General features: G+C 57.4%; 1 protein-coding gene across 1 annotated transcript in view; it reads left to right on the top strand.

Annotated features, from left to right (window-relative positions):
* Positions 1-20,436, top strand: part of Bsn (bassoon presynaptic cytomatrix protein) — a 92,392-nt gene that overhangs the window by 66,025 nt on the left and 5,931 nt on the right. The window contains exons 4-11 of the mRNA XM_029542870.1: positions 5,226-5,735; positions 6,273-12,905; positions 14,664-16,740; positions 17,039-17,868; positions 18,002-18,104; positions 18,857-18,988; positions 19,215-19,269; positions 19,662-19,754. Coding sequence (XP_029398730.1) covers positions 5,226-5,735; positions 6,273-12,905; positions 14,664-16,740; positions 17,039-17,868; positions 18,002-18,104; positions 18,857-18,988; positions 19,215-19,255 — 10,326 coding nt within the window. The 3' untranslated portion in view covers positions 19,256-19,269; positions 19,662-19,754. The remainder of the gene's footprint in view (positions 1-5,225; positions 5,736-6,272; positions 12,906-14,663; positions 16,741-17,038; positions 17,869-18,001; positions 18,105-18,856; positions 18,989-19,214; positions 19,270-19,661; positions 19,755-20,436) is intronic.

The raw sequence follows: 20,436 nt of genomic DNA, 5'->3' as shown, positions 1-20,436 counted from the left end.
GAAGAAGAAGAAGAAGAAGAAGAAGAAGAAGAAGAAGAAGAAGAAGAAGAAGAAGAAGAAGAAGAAGAAGAAGAAGAAGAAGGGTACACCCCACCCCACCCCTTTCTTTCAACAGCTCTGTTGAAGCTGCTGCCCTCAGAAGGGCTATGGCTGCTCTGAGGAAGGTGTCGACCAGAGACCATGATGCCCCTTCCTGTGGCGGTCTTATTGTTATCCATCATCAAGAATCCAAGCCAGCAGCCCAGAGTCATCCTCAAGTCCTTTCAGCTCAGCATCCACTCCACAGGCCAAGCACCCATAGCCCCACACCCAGATTCACAAGAACCTGCTCTCCACCCAGTGGCCAGAGCCCTGGACGCCACCCTACCCCACCCTCTGCTTCCTTTTCCTTCCAGCCACAAAATAACCACACATTTATTAAAACTCCCTGCAGGTTCACCTGCCTTGCATCTTATGCATGGCCGGTGGGGAGGAGCTGTTGCATGGTGTGACCCCATCCCCACCCGCCACACACACACCCCAGCATTGCTTCACCAAGGTCTTTAACTAGGCCATGGCATTCTTTGCTCTCACCTCAGCGAGTGGTCACTTGTTCTGAGCAATTTTGTGCTTCCCCGTGACCTATTTTTCACTACTTGGTTGGAGTTGTGTCACAGGTGCTAAGAGATTCACACTAAGTGAGGTACAGAGGCCGCACACATGCTGGTCCTTCTCCAGGTCAGAGAGGTTGGTCTGCTGGGCTCAGGCCAGCTGAAGGCTCAGCATGACTGAGCCGTGTCTCTGTACATGGGGAAAGGCAGACCTCTGTAGCCATGTACAAGAGGAAGAGACCCACAGCCCCCTATGTGTCTAGTAGGCCTATTGGGGTTTACCTGAGGCCAGACCAATGGGCTGGCCATTTTCCTCAGTGTGTGCAGCTAGAAAAAGCTTTCCCTTCTTTCTAGATAGAGTCTAGAGAATACCACATAAGAATCACTATAGTTGGACCAACTTTTACTTGAAACTTCCTCTGAAGAATACTGTTTAGTGAGTCATTTCATAATTAAAAGGGCTGATTCCAACATTTTTAACCTATTCATCTTTTCGAAAGATAATAGTACCTTCTGGGCCACTTTCTAATTGACTTGCAGTTCAACTATGCGAAGAAATTAGTGGAATTGTTACAGTAATATCACCAGCTTCTTGTTATCACTGCCAAAATTTCAGCTGTGCCCTTGAAATGCCAGGTTTCCCTGGGCAAATGGCCGTGCCCCTGTGACACGCAGGGCTGGACTGAGCTTGTGAACAGAGGCTACAGGGCAGGCACTGGGCCCATGGCAACCAGCTGCCTCCTGCTTCACCCCAGGCTGCCTTGGGTGGCGAATCAGACTCCTATCTCTTCCCCCGTGGGATGGAAACAGTAATTATCTTAGGTGTCCATGTGAGCTGCTGTACCTCAGGTCTGTAAGTCCTTACAACAGCCAATCCTCCAGTCAGAACACTGGACCCAAGGTGTTCCATGAGGGGAGGGAGACTCCTCACCGTAAGCATTGTGGCCAGTCCAGGCTCAGGGGTCCAGGAGGAGAACTGCATGGGGAAAGAACACGCTTGGTGCTAGGGCATGAGAGGGGCACACCTCAGCTTCCAGGGAGCACACTGCACACGCTGGGTAAGGCTTTCTTCTAGGAGACAGAAAGGAGGAGCTTGGGTATTCCCAGGATCATGGGGTGGCGTGGACATTACATAATCATAAAAGACCAGCAGCACTGAGATTGGCCATGCCTGTGGCCCAATGTCTGAGTCTTTACATTTAGGGTTTCTTTTGTGGGTATTTATTTATTTATTTATTTACTTATTTATTTTGAGGGAGGTATTTGGTTCTGTGAGACAGAATCTCATTTTTTAGCCAAGGCTGACCTCAAACTCTTGGCAACTCTCTTGTGTCAGCCTCCCAAAATTATAGGCCTGAGCCACCGTCCTGAGCTCCCCTGTGGCCTAGCGGTGTGGAAAGCTAGGTAGCTGGCCATGAGGTGCAGATCAGGATGGGTCACAAGAGCTGACACACAGGCAGCTCCACAAATTCAGAGAGCAGGCCTGTGACCTCCTTCAGACAGTGTCAGAATGACAGCATCCCACACAACTCCACACACGGTCTCCTAGTCCTCACTGGCCGGTGACTCAGAGACCGTAGGTCTCACATGCTTTGGGGTTTCCCCATGCTTCCCCCCTCCCACCCCAACTTCCTTTCCCTTCTGTGTGGATTGGAAACTCTAATGATCATCTTTGGTTTCCATGAGAACCGGGTGAGATGCCGTGCTCGGATACTTGTGCAGAAATGCCGCTTTGAACCACTGAGCTCCTCGGTACACACCTTTACATCTCCCAACTGGAGCTGATGATTGTTCTTGGGAGGTCTGTATCTTCCTGTCCCCAAAAGGACTAACAGAGACAAGGCAGAGGTGGTCATCAGTCTCCCCCTTGTCCATTCTCTGGCTGCTCACCAAGGGACCAAGCAAAAGGGACAGCAAGCCAGCCAGCCAGCCTCCTGCTGCTGGGGCCGGATGGGGCTTAGAAAGGGAGACAGTCATATTCTGAGTGGGTGAATGAATGAAGTAAGGAAATAAGACTGAAGGGAGAGATTGAATGAGTGGACGATCCAGGAACAGAAGGATCAGGGGTGGAGGTGGGGGCACATTGGGGTGGGGCTGAGATGGAGGTAGATTGAATGGATGAGTTGATACCTCAACAGCTGTGCTCAGACTCCTCGGTGTGGGCGGTCGCATGGCCTGCCTTTCACTCATGCTCAGGAGGAGGCTTTGGCCAGTCTTCCGCCCCACTCCTCCCAGCCTCCGTGCCTGTACACTGCTCCTGCTCCCAGTGGGCTGGGAAGGGCCTCCAGCAGCCAGGTCAAGTGCTTATTTTTAGCTCTTCCTTCACACACCGCCTTCTCCCCCACCCGCCCTTTCTCACTGCTTACAAAGCAGAGAGAGGAGCAAGAGAGCCACCAGGAAGCCTTTCTGAAACCCAGCTTCCTCGTGAATGTACCTGTGAAGGAGCAAAGCCCCAGCCAGCCTGTGACCGCCGGCAGCATGCCTACCAAAGGCCTTACTTGTGGGCACAGACAAGCAGGCCACTGCAGGGACTAGCCCCAGACACGGGGTCTGCCTTTGTCCGTGCTGCCCTTCCAGGGTACCCTCGCTGTCTTTTAGATCACTGCTTCTGGGGTGGGTTCAGAGGTGGGTCTGAGGCAGCAAAAGTAACAGGACCCCATTTTTTCCTATGCCTTGGCTCTCATAATGGTCTCATAATTTTTCCTATTTCCTGTGTCTGTGGTTCTCATAATGGTCTCTCTCATGGCACAGCTCCTGGGAGGAGCCCATGTCTAGGCACTGGGATGAGCAGCACAAAGGAAGGGGTGCTGAAGTTTTGAACGCCAAGGGCGAGCATGCACTGAGCACTTAGTAGGGTGCTGTTCTGGGCTGTGCTGGGCTGTTACCCTCATTTCCCATCACCTCATGTAGCCAAGGCAACATACTCCTGCCCAGCCAGACCTGCTGTGGGTCTAGAAGCCCCGACTCAGGGACCAGAGATGTCCAAGTCCCACCCCTGTGCAGCCAGCTGGGATTTGAAAAATTGGTTTCTAGCAGTCTTAGAACTTCCTGCTGATTCCTGTGTCATATTTATCATGGCTTGTTTGGGGCTGTGGGTTCTAGGAAGGGCCTCTATCAGTCACTTCTCATTGCAGTGAACAAATTGCAGATAGAAGGAACTTAAAGGAGGCGAGGTTTGTTTTGATTCGCACTTTAGAGGGGACCACGGTAGCCAGGGTGGCACTAATTGTGGCAATGTAGGCTTGGGGCACAGCTCATTCTCATCTTACAGATCAGGAAGCAGAGAATTTGATCTAGAACCAGAAGTAGGTATCACCTTCGAAGACCTTCCCCTAGCAACCCATTGCTGCTTCTTAGGATCCATGTCCAAAGGTTCCACCACCTCCCAAGGAGCACTGGCAGCTACGGACCAGGCATTCAGACACACAGGCCTTTGTAGGAACAGTTCACATTCAGACTATAGCAGTGCTGGTCCCCGTGTGTCATTGTCATCATGACTGTCTTCAGCCTTTAGCCCTGGTCCTGAAACTGTGGGTGATTTTTAAGAGTGGTGGCTAATGATAAACAGTGATGCCGGGCAGTGGCGGTTCACACCTTTAATCCCAGCACTCGGGAGGCAGAGGTAGGCAGATTTCTGAGTTCGAGGCCAGCTTGGTCTACAGAGTGAGTTCCAGGACAGCCAGGGCTACACAGAGATACTATCTCAAAAAACCAAACCAAACCAAACCAAACCAACCAACCAAACAAACAAACAAACAAAAACAAACAGTGATGCCACTCCATTTCTGGAAGGAGCTGGGCTCTAGGCGCACAGTTCTCCATCAGAGGGAAAGTCCAGAGCCCTGGGCACAGGAGTCCTTTCTGTGGTGTTTTTTTCCTAGCCCCAGACAGGGAGACTTGGCTGAAAGTGTGAGCAAAGAAGATTTCTCAGTGCCGACTCCATAGGGCCTTACCCAGCTAGTCTTTCTGGCCCCAGGAGTTTGCCCCAGCTGAGCCTTTCCCCTTACTTGGGGAAGGAAATGGCAGGATACTATCAGACCCCAGAACTAGGGGCCAAAGCCTCTAGGACATTTCTCTCTCTCTCTCTCTCTGTCTGTCTGTCTGTCTGTCTGTCTGTCTGTCTCTTTCTCAATGCATTCCTGTTCTGCAGGGCTTCTTGGTTGCTGGACCCCATACAGCCCCTGAATTGCAATTCAGTCCTTGGGGTTGGGTCCCTGGCTTCCCGCTGTGTTTCATCCCAAGCCTTTGTAATTTTTGTGGTTTCCTCTCCCTCTTAATTGTCTTCCTTTTCTGGCCCAGTGAAAAATTTCTCTATGGGTTAAGAAGAAAACTTTCTTCTTACCTTTTCATTTGCATTTTGATTTTGTATATGTCCCTGAGAAGTTTATAATTTGGGGGCAATATACCTGTCAGTTTTTGTCACTATGCTTTGGGTATCCTGTTCTGAAAGTCTTTCTCAGGCTGGGGGATGGCTCAGCGCTACAGTATGTGTCTAAATGGTGCAAGGCTCGCTCTGGGTCCCATCTACCAAGAATGAGGTCTGTCTCCTCCCTAAGGTTTGGGAGAATGATGGACACACTCTCTGCTTACTCCGGGTCTGTGGTTTTCATGAACCTCCCTCCTGTTTCCTTACAGAAAACAGAGTGGCTCTGTCTGAACTGCCAAACTAAGCGACTGCTGGAGGGCAGCCTGGGGGAGCCAGCCCCCCCGCCTCTGCCCACCCCACAGCAGCCTCCCGCAGGAGTCCCTCACCGAGCAGCTGGAGCAGCCCCTCTGAAGCAGAAAGGGCCACAGGGGCTGAGCCAGCCCTCAGGCTCCCTGCCTGCCAAGGCCAGCCCCCAGGCCACCAAGGCCAGCCCCCAGGCCACCAAGGCCAGCCCTCAGGCCACCAAGGCCAGCCCTCAGACCACCAAGGCCAGCCCTCAGGCCAAGCCTCTCAGGGCTTCTGAACCCAGCAAGACCTCTAGCAGCACCCAGGAAAAGAAGGCAGGAACCCCTGCTAAAGCTGAGCCTGTGCCGAAGCCACCTCCAGAGACTACTGTGCCTCCTGGGACTCCTAAAGCAAAAAGTGGGGTGAAGAGGACTGATCCTGCCACCCCAGTTGTCAAGCCTGTTCCAGAAGCTCCCAAGGGTCGGGAAGCTGAGGTCAGTTCTATTTAATTACCAAGGATCCTAGCTTTCAGATGAGATAGTCTGAGGAAGGGCTAATGATGTGGGCCTAGGACAGATCTACTGGGGTCACAGAGACACCCTACTTGAAAGAGAGTCTAGATTAAGTTTCAGTAGATAACTGGGATGATGGCACACTCCTTTAGTCCCAGCACTTTGGAGGCAGAGGCAGTAAAATCTTTGTAAGTTCAAGGCTAGCCTGGGATACATGGTGAGTTCTAGGACAGCCAGGTCTCTGTAGAGAGACCCTGCCTCAAAACAACAACAAACAACAAATGAAGTTCAGCTGGTCTGGAGTCTGTGGGGTGCAGACATGTCCTGTGTCTGCCGCTTTGCTGGTCTCCCACACTTTCATCTAGTAAAGTTTCTCTTTGAAGATCTAGATCTTGCTGTGAAGTCTGTAAGTTATTCGGGGCCAGAGAGATAGCCCTTGGGATGTGGAGGGCCCCTTCCCTTGGTCCCTGGGATTGACAGGAGGTCAAGGAGTAAATACCTACTTTTCACCCTATGCAGGAACCGGTCCCCAAGCCTTACTCTCAGGACCTGTCTCGAAGCCCACAAAGCCTCAGTGACACAGGCTACTCCTCCGACGGTGTCTCCAGCTCCCAGAGCGAGATCACAGGTGTTGTACAGCAAGAAGTGGAACAGCTTGACAGTGCAGGGGTGACAGGCCCACGTCCACCCAGCCCCTCGGAGCTCCACAAAGTGGGCAGTAGCCTGCGCCCTTCACTGGAAGCCCAGGCTGTGGCTCCCAGTGCTGAGTGGAGCAAGCCACCCCGCAGCAGCAGCAGCGCGGTTGAAGACCAGAAACGGCGTCCTCACTCTCTGTCCATCATGCCCGAGGCCTTCGACTCGGATGAGGAACTGGGGGACATCCTAGAGGAGGATGACTCCTTGGCATGGGGACGTCAGAGGGAACAGCAGGACACAGCTGAGTCTTCAGATGACTTTGGCAGCCAGCTGAGGCATGACTACGTGGAAGACAGCAGCGAAGGCGGCTTGTCTCCCCTCCCACCTCAGCCCCCAGCCCGGGCAGACATGACCGATGAAGAGTTCATGCGGCGGCAGATCCTAGAAATGAGTGCCGAGGAAGACAACTTGGACGAAGACGACACTGCTGTCTCTGGGCGAGGCCTGCCCAAACACAGCGCCCAGAAGGCAAGTGCCAGACCCAGGCCGGAATCTAGCCAAGAACCCAAGAGGCGCCTTCCCCATAATGCCACCACAGGCTACGAGGAACTCCTGTCTGAAGCAGGCCCAGCAGAGCCCACAGATGGCAGCGGAGCCCTTCAGGGAGGTCTCCGACGCTTTAAAACCATCGAGCTCAACAGCACGGGTAGCTATGGTCATGAGCTAGACCTGGGCCAAGGTCCTGATCCCAACCTGGACCGGGAGCCTGAGCTAGAGATGGAGAGCCTCACGGGCTCACCCGAAGACCGCTCTCGTGGGGAGCACTCCTCCACGCTGCCGGCCTCCACGCCCAGCTATACATCTGGCACCTCACCCACCTCCCTGTCTTCACTGGAGGAGGACAGCGACAGCAGCCCCAGTCGCAGGCAGCGCCTGGAAGAAGCGAAGCAGCAGCGCAAGGCGCGGCACCGGTCCCACGGGCCCCTGCTGCCCACCATCGAGGACTCCTCCGAGGAGGAGGAGCTGCGGGAAGAAGAGGAGCTGCTGCGCGAGCAGGAGAAGATGCGGGAGGTGGAGCAGCAGCGAATTCGAAGCACAGCCCGCAAGACCCGGCGTGACAAGGAAGAGCTTCGGGCTCAGCGGAGGCGGGAGCGCTCCAAGACACCACCCAGTAACCTGTCACCCATTGAAGATGCATCCCCTACAGAGGAGCTGAGGCAGGCAGCAGAGATGGAGGAGCTACACCGATCTTCCTGCTCTGAGTACTCCCCCTCCCCCTCCTTGGACTCAGAGGCGGAGACCCTAGATGGTGGCCCCACTCGGCTCTACAAGTCGGGCAGTGAGTACAATCTGCCGGCCTTTATGTCTCTCTACTCACCGACTGAGACCCCTTCGGGCAGTTCCACCACACCTAGTTCTGGACGGCCCCTTAAGAGTGCGGAGGAGGCCTACGAGGACATGATGAGAAAAGCTGAGATGCTCCAGAGACAGCAGGGCCAGGTGGCAGGGGCCCGGGGACCCCATGGTGGCCCCTCTCAACCAACAGGCCCCCGCAGCCAGGGCTCCTTTGAATATCAAGACACTCAAGACCAAGGCTATGGCGGCAGGGCTTCTCAGCCTGCAGCAGAAAGCACGCCCGCAGGCCTTGGAGCGGCAGTGTACGAGGAGATCCTTCAGACATCCCAGAGCATAGCCCGGATGCGGCAGGCCTCCTCGCGGGATCTGGCCTTCACTGAGGACAAAAAGAAGGAGAAGCAGTTTCTGAATGCCGAGAGCGCATACATGGATCCAATGAAGCAAAATGGTGGCCCACTTACCCCCGGGACCAGCCCCACCCAGCTCGCTGCCCCTGTGTCTTTTTCCACCTCCACCTCCTCAGACAGCAGCGGGGGCCGAGTTATCCCCGATGTCCGAGTCACTCAGCATTTTGCAAAAGAGCCTCAGGACCCTCTCAAGCTACATAGCTCTCCTGTCTCCTCCACTCTGGCCTCTAAGGAGGTAGGCATGACCTTCTCCCAGGGTCCTGGGTCGCCAGCCACCACAGCCAGCCCGACACGAGGGTATATGACTCCAACCCCCCCAGGTGGCTCTGAGCGTAGCCCATCAACGTCTTCCACAATCCACAGCTACGGACAGCCCCCAACCACTGCTAACTATGGGTCTCAAACAGAGGAGCTGCCCCACGCTCCCAGTGGCCCTCCCGGAAGTGGACGGGCCCCCAGAGAGAAGCCTCTGAGTGCGGGTGACAGTGAGGTCGGTGCCCCCCAGCCTTCTCGGGGATATTCTTACTTTACGGGCTCTAGCCCACCTCTCTCTCCATCTACCCCCTCCGAGAGCCCCACGTTCTCACCAGGCAAGCTGGGCTCTAGGGCCACAGCAGAGTTCTCTACACAGACGCCAAGCCTAACGCCTTCCTCTGACATTCCGCGGAGCCCCGGTCCCCCCTCCCCCATGGTAGCCCAAGGCACACAGACACCACACCGACCTAGCACTCCTCGCTTGGTGTGGCAGCAGTCTTCCCAGGAGGCCCCTCTCATGGTCATCACACTGGCGTCCGATGCTTCGAGCCAGACCAGAATGGTGCACGCCAGTGCCTCGACCTCCCCTCTGTGCTCACCTACTGACTCTCAGCCCACCTCCCACAGCTACAGCCAGACGACACCTCCAAGTGCATCTCAAATGCCCTCGGAACCGGCTGGGCCACCTGGCTTCCCACGAGCACCCAGTGCTGGTGCAGATGGACCCCTGGCACTGTACGGCTGGGGTGCCCTCCCTGCTGAAAACATCTCGCTATGCCGGATCTCCTCTGTCCCTGGAACATCTAGAGTTGAGCCAGGCCCCCGGCCCCCGGGCACCGCGGTGGTAGACCTCCGCACAGCCGTCAAGCCCACCCCCATTATCCTTACCGACCAGGGTATGGATCTGACCTCTCTTGCTGTGGAGGCAAGGAAGTATGGCCTGGCCCTGGATCCAGTCCCAGGACGCCAGTCAACCGCTGTGCAGCCTCTGGTTATCAACCTCAATGCCCAAGAGCAGACCCATACCTTCCTGGCCACTGCCACCACGGTGAGCATCACCATGGCCTCATCTGTGCTCATGGCTCAGCAAAAGCAACCAGTGGTATATGGAGATCCTTTCCAGAGCCGCCTTGACTTTGGCCAGGGTTCAGGTAGCCCAGTGTGCCTGGCGCAGGTCAAGCAAGTAGAGCAGGCTGTCCAGACAGCGCCATACCGAGGTGGGCCCAGGGGAAGACCCAGGGAGGCTAAGTTTGCCAGGTATAACCTTCCCAACCAGGTAACACCTCTGGCCAGAAGGGACATTCTGATCACCCAGATGGGCACCGCCCAGGGTGTGGGCCTGAAGCCAGGACCAGTGCCAGAACCTGGTGCTGAATCCCACCGGGCTACTCCTGTGGAGCTCCGATCACATGCTCCTCCAGGTACCAGGAAGCCGCACACGGTGGTGGTGCAGATGGGAGAGGGTGCAGCTGGCACGGTGACTACCCTGCTCCCCGAAGAGCCAGCAGGTGCCCTGGACCTCACCGGAATGAGGCCCGAGAGCCAGCTGGCATGCTGTGACATGGTCTACAAGTTTCCTTTTGGCAGCAGCTGCACTGGCACCTTCCATCCTGCCCCTAGCGCACCTGACAAGAGTGTGACCAATGCTGCCCTGCCTGGCCAAAGCAGCGGCCCCTTCTACAGTCCCAGAGACCCTGAGCCCCCTGAGCCCCTCACCTTCCGGGCACAGGGGGTAGTAGGACCTGGGCCTCATGAAGAACAGAGGCCCTACCCACAGGGCCTGCCTGGAAGGCTATACTCCTCCATGTCTGACACCAATTTGGCCGAAGCTGGCCTCAACTACCACGCCCAGAGGCTTGGGCAGCTCTTCCAGGGCCCTGGGAGGGACTCGGCAGTGGACCTCAGCTCACTGAAGCACTCATACAGCTTAGGCTTTGCCGACGGACGCTACTTAGGGCAGGGCTTACAGTATGGCTCCTTCACGGACCTGCGTCACCCCACAGACCTTTTGTCTCACCCACTTCCCCTGCGGCGCTATAGCTCAGTGTCAAACATCTATTCAGATCATAGGTACAGCTCCCGGGGAGATGCAGTTGGCTTCCAGGAGGCCAGCCTGGCCCAGTACAGTGCCACCACAGCCCGAGAGATCAGCCGCATGTGTGCTGCCCTCAACTCCATGGACCAGTACGGTGGGCGGCATGGCAGCGGGAGTGGTGGGCCTGACCTCGTGCAGTACCAGCCCCAGCATGGGCCTGGCCTCAGTGCTCCACAAGGTCTGGCTCCCCTTAGATCCGGTCTCCTTGGCAACCCCACCTACCCAGAAGGGCAGCCAAGCCCAGGGAACCTTGCTCAGTATGGGCCTGCAGCAAGCCAAGCAACAGCAGTCAGACAGCTGCTCCCATCCACAGCAACAGTGCGTGCAGCCGATGGCATGATCTACTCGACTATCAATACCCCAATTGCCGCAACACTGCCCATCACCACCCAGCCTGCCTCGGTACTGCGGCCCATGGTGCGTGGCGGCATGTACAGGCCTTATGTATCTGGTGGAGTCACAGCTGTGCCCCTTACCAGCCTGACCCGTGTGCCCATGATTGCTCCTCGGGTACCTCTTGGACCAGCAGGGCTATACCGCTATCCTGCACCAAGATTCCCCATTGCTTCCAGCGTTCCACCTGCTGAAGGACCTGTCTATTTGGGGAAGCCTGCTGCCGCCAAGGCCTCGGGGGCAGGAGGCCCGCCAAGGCCTGAGCTACCAGCAGGGGCTGCTCGCGAAGAACCCCTTCCCACCACTGCCCCTGCTGTCATCAAGGAAGCCCCCGTGGCCCCGGTTCCCGCCCCGGCCCCACCACCCGGCCAGAAGCCAGCAGGAGAGGCAGCCGCTGGGAGTGGCAGTGGGGTCCTCGGCCGTCCTGCTACAGAGAAGGAGGAAGCATCTCAGGAGGACCGGCAGCGAAAGCAACAGGAGCAGCTGCTGCAGCTGGAGCGGGAACGGGTAGAGTTGGAAAAGCTGCGGCAGTTGCGGCTGCAGGAGGAGCTGGAGCGGGAGAGGGTGGAGCTGCAGAGGCATCGTGAGGAGGAGCAGCTGCTGGTGCAGCGAGAGCTGCAGGAGCTGCAGACCATCAAGCAGCATGTGCTGCAGCAGCAGCAGGAAGAGCGCCAGGCACAGTTTGCACTGCAGCGTGAGCAGCTGGCACAGCAGCGGCTGCAGCTAGAGCAGATCCAGCAACTGCAGCAGCAGCTGCAGCTGCAGCTGGAGGAGCAGAAGCAGAGGCAGAAGGCCCCCTTTCCTGCAACCTGTGAGGCACCAAGCCGAGGGCCTCCCCCAGCTGCCACCGAGCTGGCCCAGAATGGCCAGTACTGGCCACCGCTGACCCACGCAGCCTTCATTGCTGTGGCGGGAACCGAAGGGCCAGGGCAACCTCGTGAGCCCGTGCTGCACAGGGGTCTCCCCAGCTCTGCCTCAGACATGTCACTGCAAACTGAGGACCAGTGGGAGGCAGGCCGTAGTGGCATCAAGAAACGTCACTCCATGCCACGCCTGAGAGATATCTGTGAGCCAGAGTCGGGACCTGATCCCAGCACGGTCAGGAGAATTGCAGACAGCAGTGTTCAGACAGATGATGAGGAGGGTGAGGGTCGCTACCTTGTGACCCGCAGGCGCAGGACGCGGCGCAGTGCTGACTGCAGTGTGCAGACAGATGACGAGGACAATGCCGACTGGGAGCAACCAGTCCGCCGCCGCAGGTCTCGTCTTTCCCGTCACTCAGACTCAGGCTCCGACAGCAAGCACGACGCAGCTGCTTCCTCATCCACTGCGGCTGCCACTGCGAGAGCCATGAGCAGCGTGGGCATCCAGACCATCAGCGACTGCTCTGTCCAGACCGAGCCGGAGCAGCTGCCCAGGGTCTCTCCAGCCATCCACATCACCGCTGCCACCGACCCAAAGGTGGAGATCGTCAGGTACATATCAGCACCAGAAAAGACTGGGCGCGGGGAGAGTCTGGCCTGCCAGACAGAACCGGATGGGCAGGCTCAGGGTGTGGCTGGGCCACAGCTCATAGGACCAACTGCCATCAGCCCCTACCTACCTGGCATCCAAATGATCACCCCAGGAGCCCTGGGCAGGTTTGAGAAGAAGAAGCCGGATCCTCTGGAAATCGGGTACCAGGCCCACCTGCCCCCGGAGTCCCTGTCGCAACTTGTGAGCCGCCAGCCTCCTAAGTCTCCACAAGTGCTCTACTCTCCAGTGTCGCCCCTGTCCCCACACCGGCTCCTGGACACCTCGTTTGCTTCCAGTGAGAGGCTGAACAAGGCTCATGTGAGTCCCCAGAAGCAATTCATAGCTGACAGCACCCTCCGCCAGCAGACTCTGCCTCGCCCCATGAAGACCCTGCAGCGGTCCCTGTCCGACCCTAAGCCCCTGAGCCCCACCGCCGAGGAGTCTGCCAAAGAGAGATTCTCCCTCTACCAGCACCAGGGGGGACTAGGTAGCCAGGTATGGGCACAGGGGCTGGTCCAGGGTGGGATGGGGGTCTATTTCTAGCTTGAGGGGCCCCAGAGGGAGGGGTTTCTCCTGGGGTGGGAATGGAGTCACCTCTGGCTCCAAAGGCCCGGGGAAGGAACAAAGTTCCCCAGTGGATGTCTGACAGAGCTCATAGCCCAGCATGGACAAAGTCAGACACACGTGGGGCTCCACGGCCATCTGCCCAGACACTCGGCCTCATCCTCTCCACAGCCCTGTCCCTTCACTGTCTGGACCTGGTCTGTCTCTGCCGCCTCCTTTCAGACCTCTCCACTTCTCACCTCCAGTCTAGGCACCTTCCACTCCAAGCCTTATTTAGTCTCCACTTCCCATCTCTAGATGGGCTTCACTGCCTATAGCAGGCCCAAGCCTGTGGCCTAGCACTGGAGACCCACCGTGGAGGGCTGTAGGTACTCTCGGTGCTTCCTGTGTCCCACCCACCTTCCTCAGTAACTCTCCTTCCTAACCTGCCTGTCCCCTTAGTGCAGTGCAGGCTCCTTGTCTATGGCTTCCATTACACAGACATGTATTAGAGCCATGAGACCCAGCCTGGCCATGGTGCCATCTGTGAGAAGATGTGGAGACTGGGAAGGGGGAATGCTAACCACTTTCAGTACAAGGCTGAGGAAGGTTGGCTTTTCCCGAAGACTCCGGAAGGTTTTGGGAGGTGATACAGAACAAGACTGGCATTTCAGAGGTCCCAGAATACAGTGTGGGCTGATAGGCCCAAGGAGAGGTCCTGAGGAGAGGGAGGAGGAGTCAGAAGCGCTGGGGGGTGTATTTGCCCATTTGGGGGGCGGGTTTATAGAGGTGATGGTGGTGGAGGTGGGTAGTGATCTGCCCGGGAAATAAAGGTAGCCCAGGGTGAGCTCCCCATCTGTATGGGCCTCCCCCCAGGGTGAGCACTCCATCTGCATGGGCCTCCCCCCAGGGTGAGCATGCCATCTGCATGGGCCTCCCCCCAGGGTGAGCATTCCATCTGCATGGGCCTCCCAGAATTGCAGAGCCTCTGGAGCAAGTAGGCAGTGTGGCGAGCAGGGCAGGGAACCTTGAGCAGGTAGCTGGGTTGTTAGAGAGAGGTCTAGCGAGAAAGGAGAGGTTGTCTACAGAGAGATTCAGGGGGCTGGAGGTGGGCCACGAGCAGGGCTTAGGTGTGGCAGAGGGTAGAGGAGGAGGTGGTCAGGCAGCCGAGCAGCGTGCTGCTCTGGAGAGGAGTGAAGGAGGACGCTTAGACTCAGAGCCTGTGAACAGCTGACAGTTTATAGCGTGTCCCTGTTCTTAAAGGAGCCTGGTGGGTCTCGCGTGCTCTGCTGTTCCTTCTTTCCCTGACTGCCCTGCCCTCAGCCCCTACAGGCTGCTAGGTCTCAAACTTCGAGCAGGATCCATCTTCCCTCACCTCAGTGACAGGCAAGCCCACTGGAGATGTTCAGGGCTTTCCAAAGCCACTGTGCACAGCACACAAAACAGTCTGACCCTCACCACCTTCTTGGTGCCCAAAGCTTTGGAAAGGACTGTAAACTGCCCACAGGCTTTTCCCCTCATGGCAAATAGCCAAGACCAGAGGGTGGGCAGGGTAAAACCCCAAGGCTGCTCAGCAAAGCAGGGCATCAACAGTGTGGAGCCCAGCTCCTGCCTTGAAGAACCTCCAGACCTGGGTTCTTCTACCCCATGCCTCAGCAAAGTCACCCACACCTTGGGTCTCAGTGCTGCCCACCCTTCCCTCTGTCTCAGGTGTCGGCGCTGCCACCCAACGGCCTGGTCCGCAAGGTGAAGCGGACACTGCCCAGCCCCCCTCCAGAGGAAGCTCACCTTCCCCTGGCTGGCCAGGTGCCCTCACAGCTGTATGCAGCCAGTCTGCTGCAGCGAGGGTTGGCGGGGCCCACCACCGTCCCTGCTACCAAGGCCAGCCTGCTCCGGGAGCTGGACCGGGACCTGCGGCTGGTGGAGCACGAGTCCACCAAGCTGCGCAAGAAGCAGGCAGAGTTGGACGAAGAGGAGAAGGAAATTGACGCCAAGCTCAAGTACCTGGAACTGGGCATCACCCAGCGCAAGGAGTCGTTGGCCAAAGACCGGGGTGGCCGTGACTACCCACCTTTACGTGGCCTTGGTGAGCATCGTGACTACCTGTCGGACAGTGAGCTCAACCAGCTGCGGCTCCAGGGTTGTACCACACCCGCTGGCCAGTATGTGGACTACCCTGCCTCAGCTGCTGTGCCTGCCACACCCTCTGGCCCCACTGCCTTCCAGCAGCCCCGGTTCCCACCTGCAGCCCCACAGTACACTGCAGGCAGTAGTGGACCAACTCAGAATGGATTTCCAGCCCACCAGGCACCTACCTACACTGGCCCTAGCACGTACCCAGCACCTACCTACCCTCCTGGGACTGGTTATCCAGCTGAGCCTGGCCTGCCAAGCCAACCGGCTTTCCACCCCACAGGCCATTACGCAGCCCCAACGCCCATGCCAACCACGCAGAGCGCCCCTTTCCCAGTGCAAGCTGACAGTCGTGCTGCCCACCAGAAGCCACGGCAGACTTCACTGGCTGATCTGGAGCAGAAGGTTCCGACCAATTACGAGGTGATCGGCAGCCCTGCCGTCACCATGTCTTCAGCGCCCCCTGAAACCGGCTACAGTGGTCCAGCTGTAAGCAGCAGCTATGAGCAGGGTAAAGCCCCCGAGCACCCCCGGGGTGGTGACCGAAGCAGCGTGAGCCAAAGCCCAGCCCCCACGTATCCCTCTGACTCCCACTACACCAGTCTGGAGCAGAATGTTCCTCGAAACTATGTGATGATCGACGACATCAGCGAACTGACGAAGGACAGCACCCCCACTGCCTCGGAGAGTCAACGGCTGGAGCCTTTGGGGCCAGGTGGAGTCAGTGGGCGTCCCGGGAAGGATCTTGGGGAACCAGCCGTCCTTGAGGGACCCACTCTGCCCTGCTGCTACGGCAGAGGCGAGGAAGAATCTGAGGAGGACTCATATGACCCCCGTGGGAAATCTGGTCATCACCGGAGCATGGAGAGCAACGGCCGGCCAAGCACCCACTATTACGGTGACAGTGACTATAGACATGGGGCTCGAGCAGACAAGTATGGTCCAGGACCCATGGGGCCGAAGCATCCCTCTAAGAGCCTGGCCCCAGCTGCCCTCTCTTCGAAGCGCAGCAAGCACCGGAAGCAAGGCATGGAGCAAAAGATCTCCAAGTTCTCACCCATCGAGGAGGCCAAGGATGTGGAATCCGACCTGGCCTCCTATCCCCCGCCCACCGTCAGCAGCAGCCTGACCTCTCGGGGCAGAAAGTTCCAGGATGAAATCACCTATGGGCTCAAGAAGAACGTGTACGAACAGCAGAGGTACTACGGGGTGTCCAGCCGGGATGCGGCAGAGGAGGATGAGCGCATGTACGGAAGCAGCAGCCGGTCCCGAATGGCATCGGCTTACAGTGGGGAGAAGCTGTCCAGCCATGACTATAGCAGCCGAGGCAAAGGGTATGAACGGGAACGGGACACTGCAGAGCGACTTCAAAAGGCGGGCTCCAAGCCCTCATCCCTGAGCATGGCCCATGGCCGGGCACGGCCCCCCATGAGGAGCCAGGCCTCTGAAGAGGAGAGCCCTGTCAGCCCCTTAGGGCGGCCTCGCCCCGCAGGGGGCGCTCTTCCTCCCGGGGACACCTGCCCACAGTTCTGCTCCAGCCACTCCATGCCTGACGTCCAGGAACACGTCAAGGACGGACCGCGGGCCCACGCTTATAAGCGTGAGGAGGGCTACATGTTGGATGATTCCCACTGCGTGGTTTCTGACAGCGAAGGTAATGGCAGCTGGGGGTGATTGCTGCAAATGCTCTGTACCTGGGGGTCTGCCTGCCTGCCCTGGTCCCTGAGATGTCCCAGCGGGGTCTGTCTTGGCATCTCATCAGTGGGCCCTGCTGCAGGCGGTCCTTGGCTGATCTACCTGTGCCCTGCTTCCTGGTTGCTGGAGGGTGGGGACCTAGTGACCTGCTTGTGGCTGTGGTGTCTGTCCACTCTGGTTCCCTTGCATGGCTTCAGCTAGGTCTCCTCTATGGCTAGCCAGGGGTTGTGATGGTGTTCTGTTTTTGGTCTCTGAAGCGTATCACCTGGGCCAGGAGGAGACAGACTGGTTTGATAAGCCCCGAGATGCCCGCTCCGACCGGTTCAGGCACCATGGGGGCCATACAGTCTCCTCCTCCCAGAAGCGAGGCCCTGCCAGGCACAGCTACCATGACTACGATGAGCCCCCTGAGGAGGGCCTATGGCCTCATGATGAGGGTGGTCCAGGCCGGCATACCTCAGCCAAGGAACACCGGCACCACAGTGACCACGGGAGGCACTCAGGCCGCCACGCTGGTGAGGAGCCAGGACGGCGTGCTGCCAAACCGCACGCTCGGGACATGGGTCGCCACGAGGCCCGGCCTCACCCTCAGGCCAGCCCTGCCCCTGCCGTGCAGAAGAAGGGTCAGCCTGGGTACCCCAGTGGGTACCCCAGCTCTGCTGATTATTCACAGCCGTCCCGGGCTCCGTCAGCATACCACCATGCCTCTGAGAGCAAAAAGGGCTCCCGGCAGGCCCACACCGGGCCTTCTGCACTGCAGCCAAAGGCAGACACCCAGGCACAGCCACAGATGCAAGGCCGGCAGGCGGCTCCGGGACCGCAGCAGTCGCAGCCGCCATCATCCAGGCAGACGCCCTCGGGCACAGCATCACGCCAGCCACAGACACAGCAGCAGCAACAGCAGCAGCAGCAGCAGCAGCAGCAGCAGGGTCTTGGGCAACAAGCCCCCCAGCAGGCTCCATCCCAGGCCCGGCTACAGCCACAGAGCCAGCCAACCACCCGGGGCGCAGCCCCTGCTACCAGCCAGCCAGCGGGGAAACCTCAGCCAGGCCCCACCACAGCCCCAGGGCCCCAGCCAGCAGGACCGGTGAGTTAGCCTCTCCTGTGCGTGGGTTCCCCCACTCCCTAGGGCAGATGAAACAACTGAAGTCTGGATGTCCTGTGGCTTCAGGGTCGGGGTGGGGGTGAGCAGGATCTCAGCTGCAGGTTCTGTGTTACAGCCACGTGCCGAACAGGCGAGCAGCTCTAAACCACCTGCAGCCAAAGCGCCCCAGCAGGGCCGGGCTCCTCAGGCCCAGCCAACTCCAGGACCTGGACCTGCAGGTGAGCTGTGCCCAGAGCACTCAGAGCAATCTTTCCCTGTACCACTGTACCACCCCCCCACCCCACCCCCGCGGGCATATTCTCGCTAATCCCCCATAAACACCCAGGAGGCTGCAGACCTCCAACCAGAAAATGAGGCTGGGCCAGTGGGGGCCCAGGAACTACCCTGGTGAGCACTGGTGAGCAAGGGCCAGAGCCTTTTTCTTTTCTTTTCTTTTCTTTTCTTTTCTTTTCTTTTCTTTTCTTTTCTTTTCTTTTCTTTTCTTTTCTTTCTTTCATTTATTTATTTATTTATTTATTTATTTATTTATTTATTTATTTATTGAGACAAGGTCTTACTGCATAGCCTCAGCTGGCCTGGAACCCACTGTGTAGACCAGGCCAGCCTTGAACCCACAGAGATCCACCTGCCTCTGACTATAGAATGCTGGGATTAAAGGCATTGACCACAATGCCCAGCTGAGCCACAGCTCCTCCCTTCCTTCTTCCTCCCTCCCTCCCTTCCTTCTCCTTCCCCTTCCCTCCTTTCCCCTGCCTGTCATCTCATCTCCTCTCTCTTCCCTTTAGCCTTTTTTTTTCTCTCCTGCTTCCTCGCAGCCTTTCTCCCCTTGGTCTCCTCTTACTACTTTTAGTTAGTTCTCTAGCCCCAACCTTCTTCCTCCCAGGTTCCTTGAGTTCAGGCTCCTTCTTCCCCTCGTACCCTGAAGGATCAAGCATAGTGTTTGTTCACAATGCTGCTTTCTTTCCTACAGGGGTGAAGCCTGGAGCCAGGCCTGGGGGAACCCCAGGGGCTCCCGCTGGTCAGCCAGGGGCAGAAGGAGAGAGTGTGTTCTCTAAGATCCTCCCTGGAGGGGCAGCAGAGCAAGCTGGAAAGCTGACAGAAGGTATTCACTGCCTGGGTCAGGTCCACCCTGGGTGGGTGCTTCTCTGGTGGAGGTTGGGGATATGGGAGTGATTCCAGGTCCAGCCACCATGACACAGACCGCCTGCTGGTACCCAGCGTTTTCTAAGTACTCCTTATCCCTTGAGCCTTACCTTGACCAATGGCCCTGACTAGGAGGAGTCTGATCTATCACTGACATCTCTCTCTCTCTGTCTTTTATGTCACAGCTGTCTCTGCTTTTGGCAAAAAATTTTCCTCATTCTGGTGATTGTGTCCAGAAGGGTGAGTACCTATACCTACCATAGTGGGAGAGGCCTGAGTTACTCGTGGCTGGGGGAGTCCTCTGGGAAGGGTCCAGTCTATAGTAAATTGCACAGTGAGCGCTACGGCGCACTCTTCTGGGTGTGTGAGAAAGAGCAGGGACACTGCACAGAGTCTAAGACATGGGCTGGCTCAGGAGAGCAGTCACTGTGTAGACCAGGCCAGCCTTGAACACACAGATTCAGGCATGGGCCACATTGTCCCCAGCAAGAGAAAGCCAGGCCTGCCGTCCCTCTTGCCTTTCTCACCACCCTAGTCTTCCGCCGTGCTCTCAGAGTGATGGGACACCTTGCCTTGCATGTGGGGGGACAATGCTGCAGAAATTCATCACCTTCCTCTATAATGTTCCACAGGCTCCTGAAGACCTGAAGAAGGACAATCTCATTGCTGTGGAAAAATCTCTGGAGTCAAAGGCCTGGGCGCAGCTCTGGACTCTGCGTATAACGGTGAGCGTTAGGACTAGGTTAAGGTAAACCAGAGAAGTGGGTGAAGGGACCCCGTTCCTGGAAGTATGAACTAAAAAAGACCTGGTATGCTTCTTTCAATTGGGATGGGCCTAGTGGCCCCCCTCAGAGGCAGTGTGCTGGTTGGCATGATGGTAAATGAGTCAGCCATCCTTGGGAAAGGGGGCGGTGAAGCCAGTTGTACCCCGACAACGTCAGGTCTGTATTCTGGACACTGAGTTCAAAGTCGTCCTGAAAGACAGGACAGACTATGGATCGTATTGGAGACATTGCTGTCTGGTGCTGGTGTATCCAAACTCAGCGGAACGCAGAGCTTAGGGCAGGAAGTGAGGAGACTTTTGGATTCACGGGTTGTGCTTGCGGCTCACAAGGCGAAAGGGTGAAGTAGGGAGAGAGGAAGACAGGAAAAGCAGTCACTGGTCAGCTAGTCAGCCCAACTCCAGGGCAGTCCAGTGAGAAAACAGGCAGGCATAGGATAGGCGCCCCCTCTACCTAGACTGTAGTGACCAGGGGAAAAGGGGCGCTCCCTCTTGGGGCCTGCCCTGGTCCTGGCCTTGGCCCTGCTTCTGTGGACAGAAGAGGACATCCCTCGTTTAGAATTGGGGAGAGTAGCCTAGTTGTTGAAGCTGTTCCTTGCACAGCCAAGAATGACCTATCTCACCAT

Source organism: Mus pahari, chromosome 10 (genome assembly GCF_900095145.1).
Source record: "Mus pahari chromosome 10, PAHARI_EIJ_v1.1, whole genome shotgun sequence".
Classification (NCBI taxonomy): Eukaryota; Metazoa; Chordata; class Mammalia; order Rodentia; family Muridae; genus Mus; species Mus pahari.
Note: the sequence above shows the minus strand (reverse complement) of the source record. Positions and strands in the feature narration are given on the sequence as shown.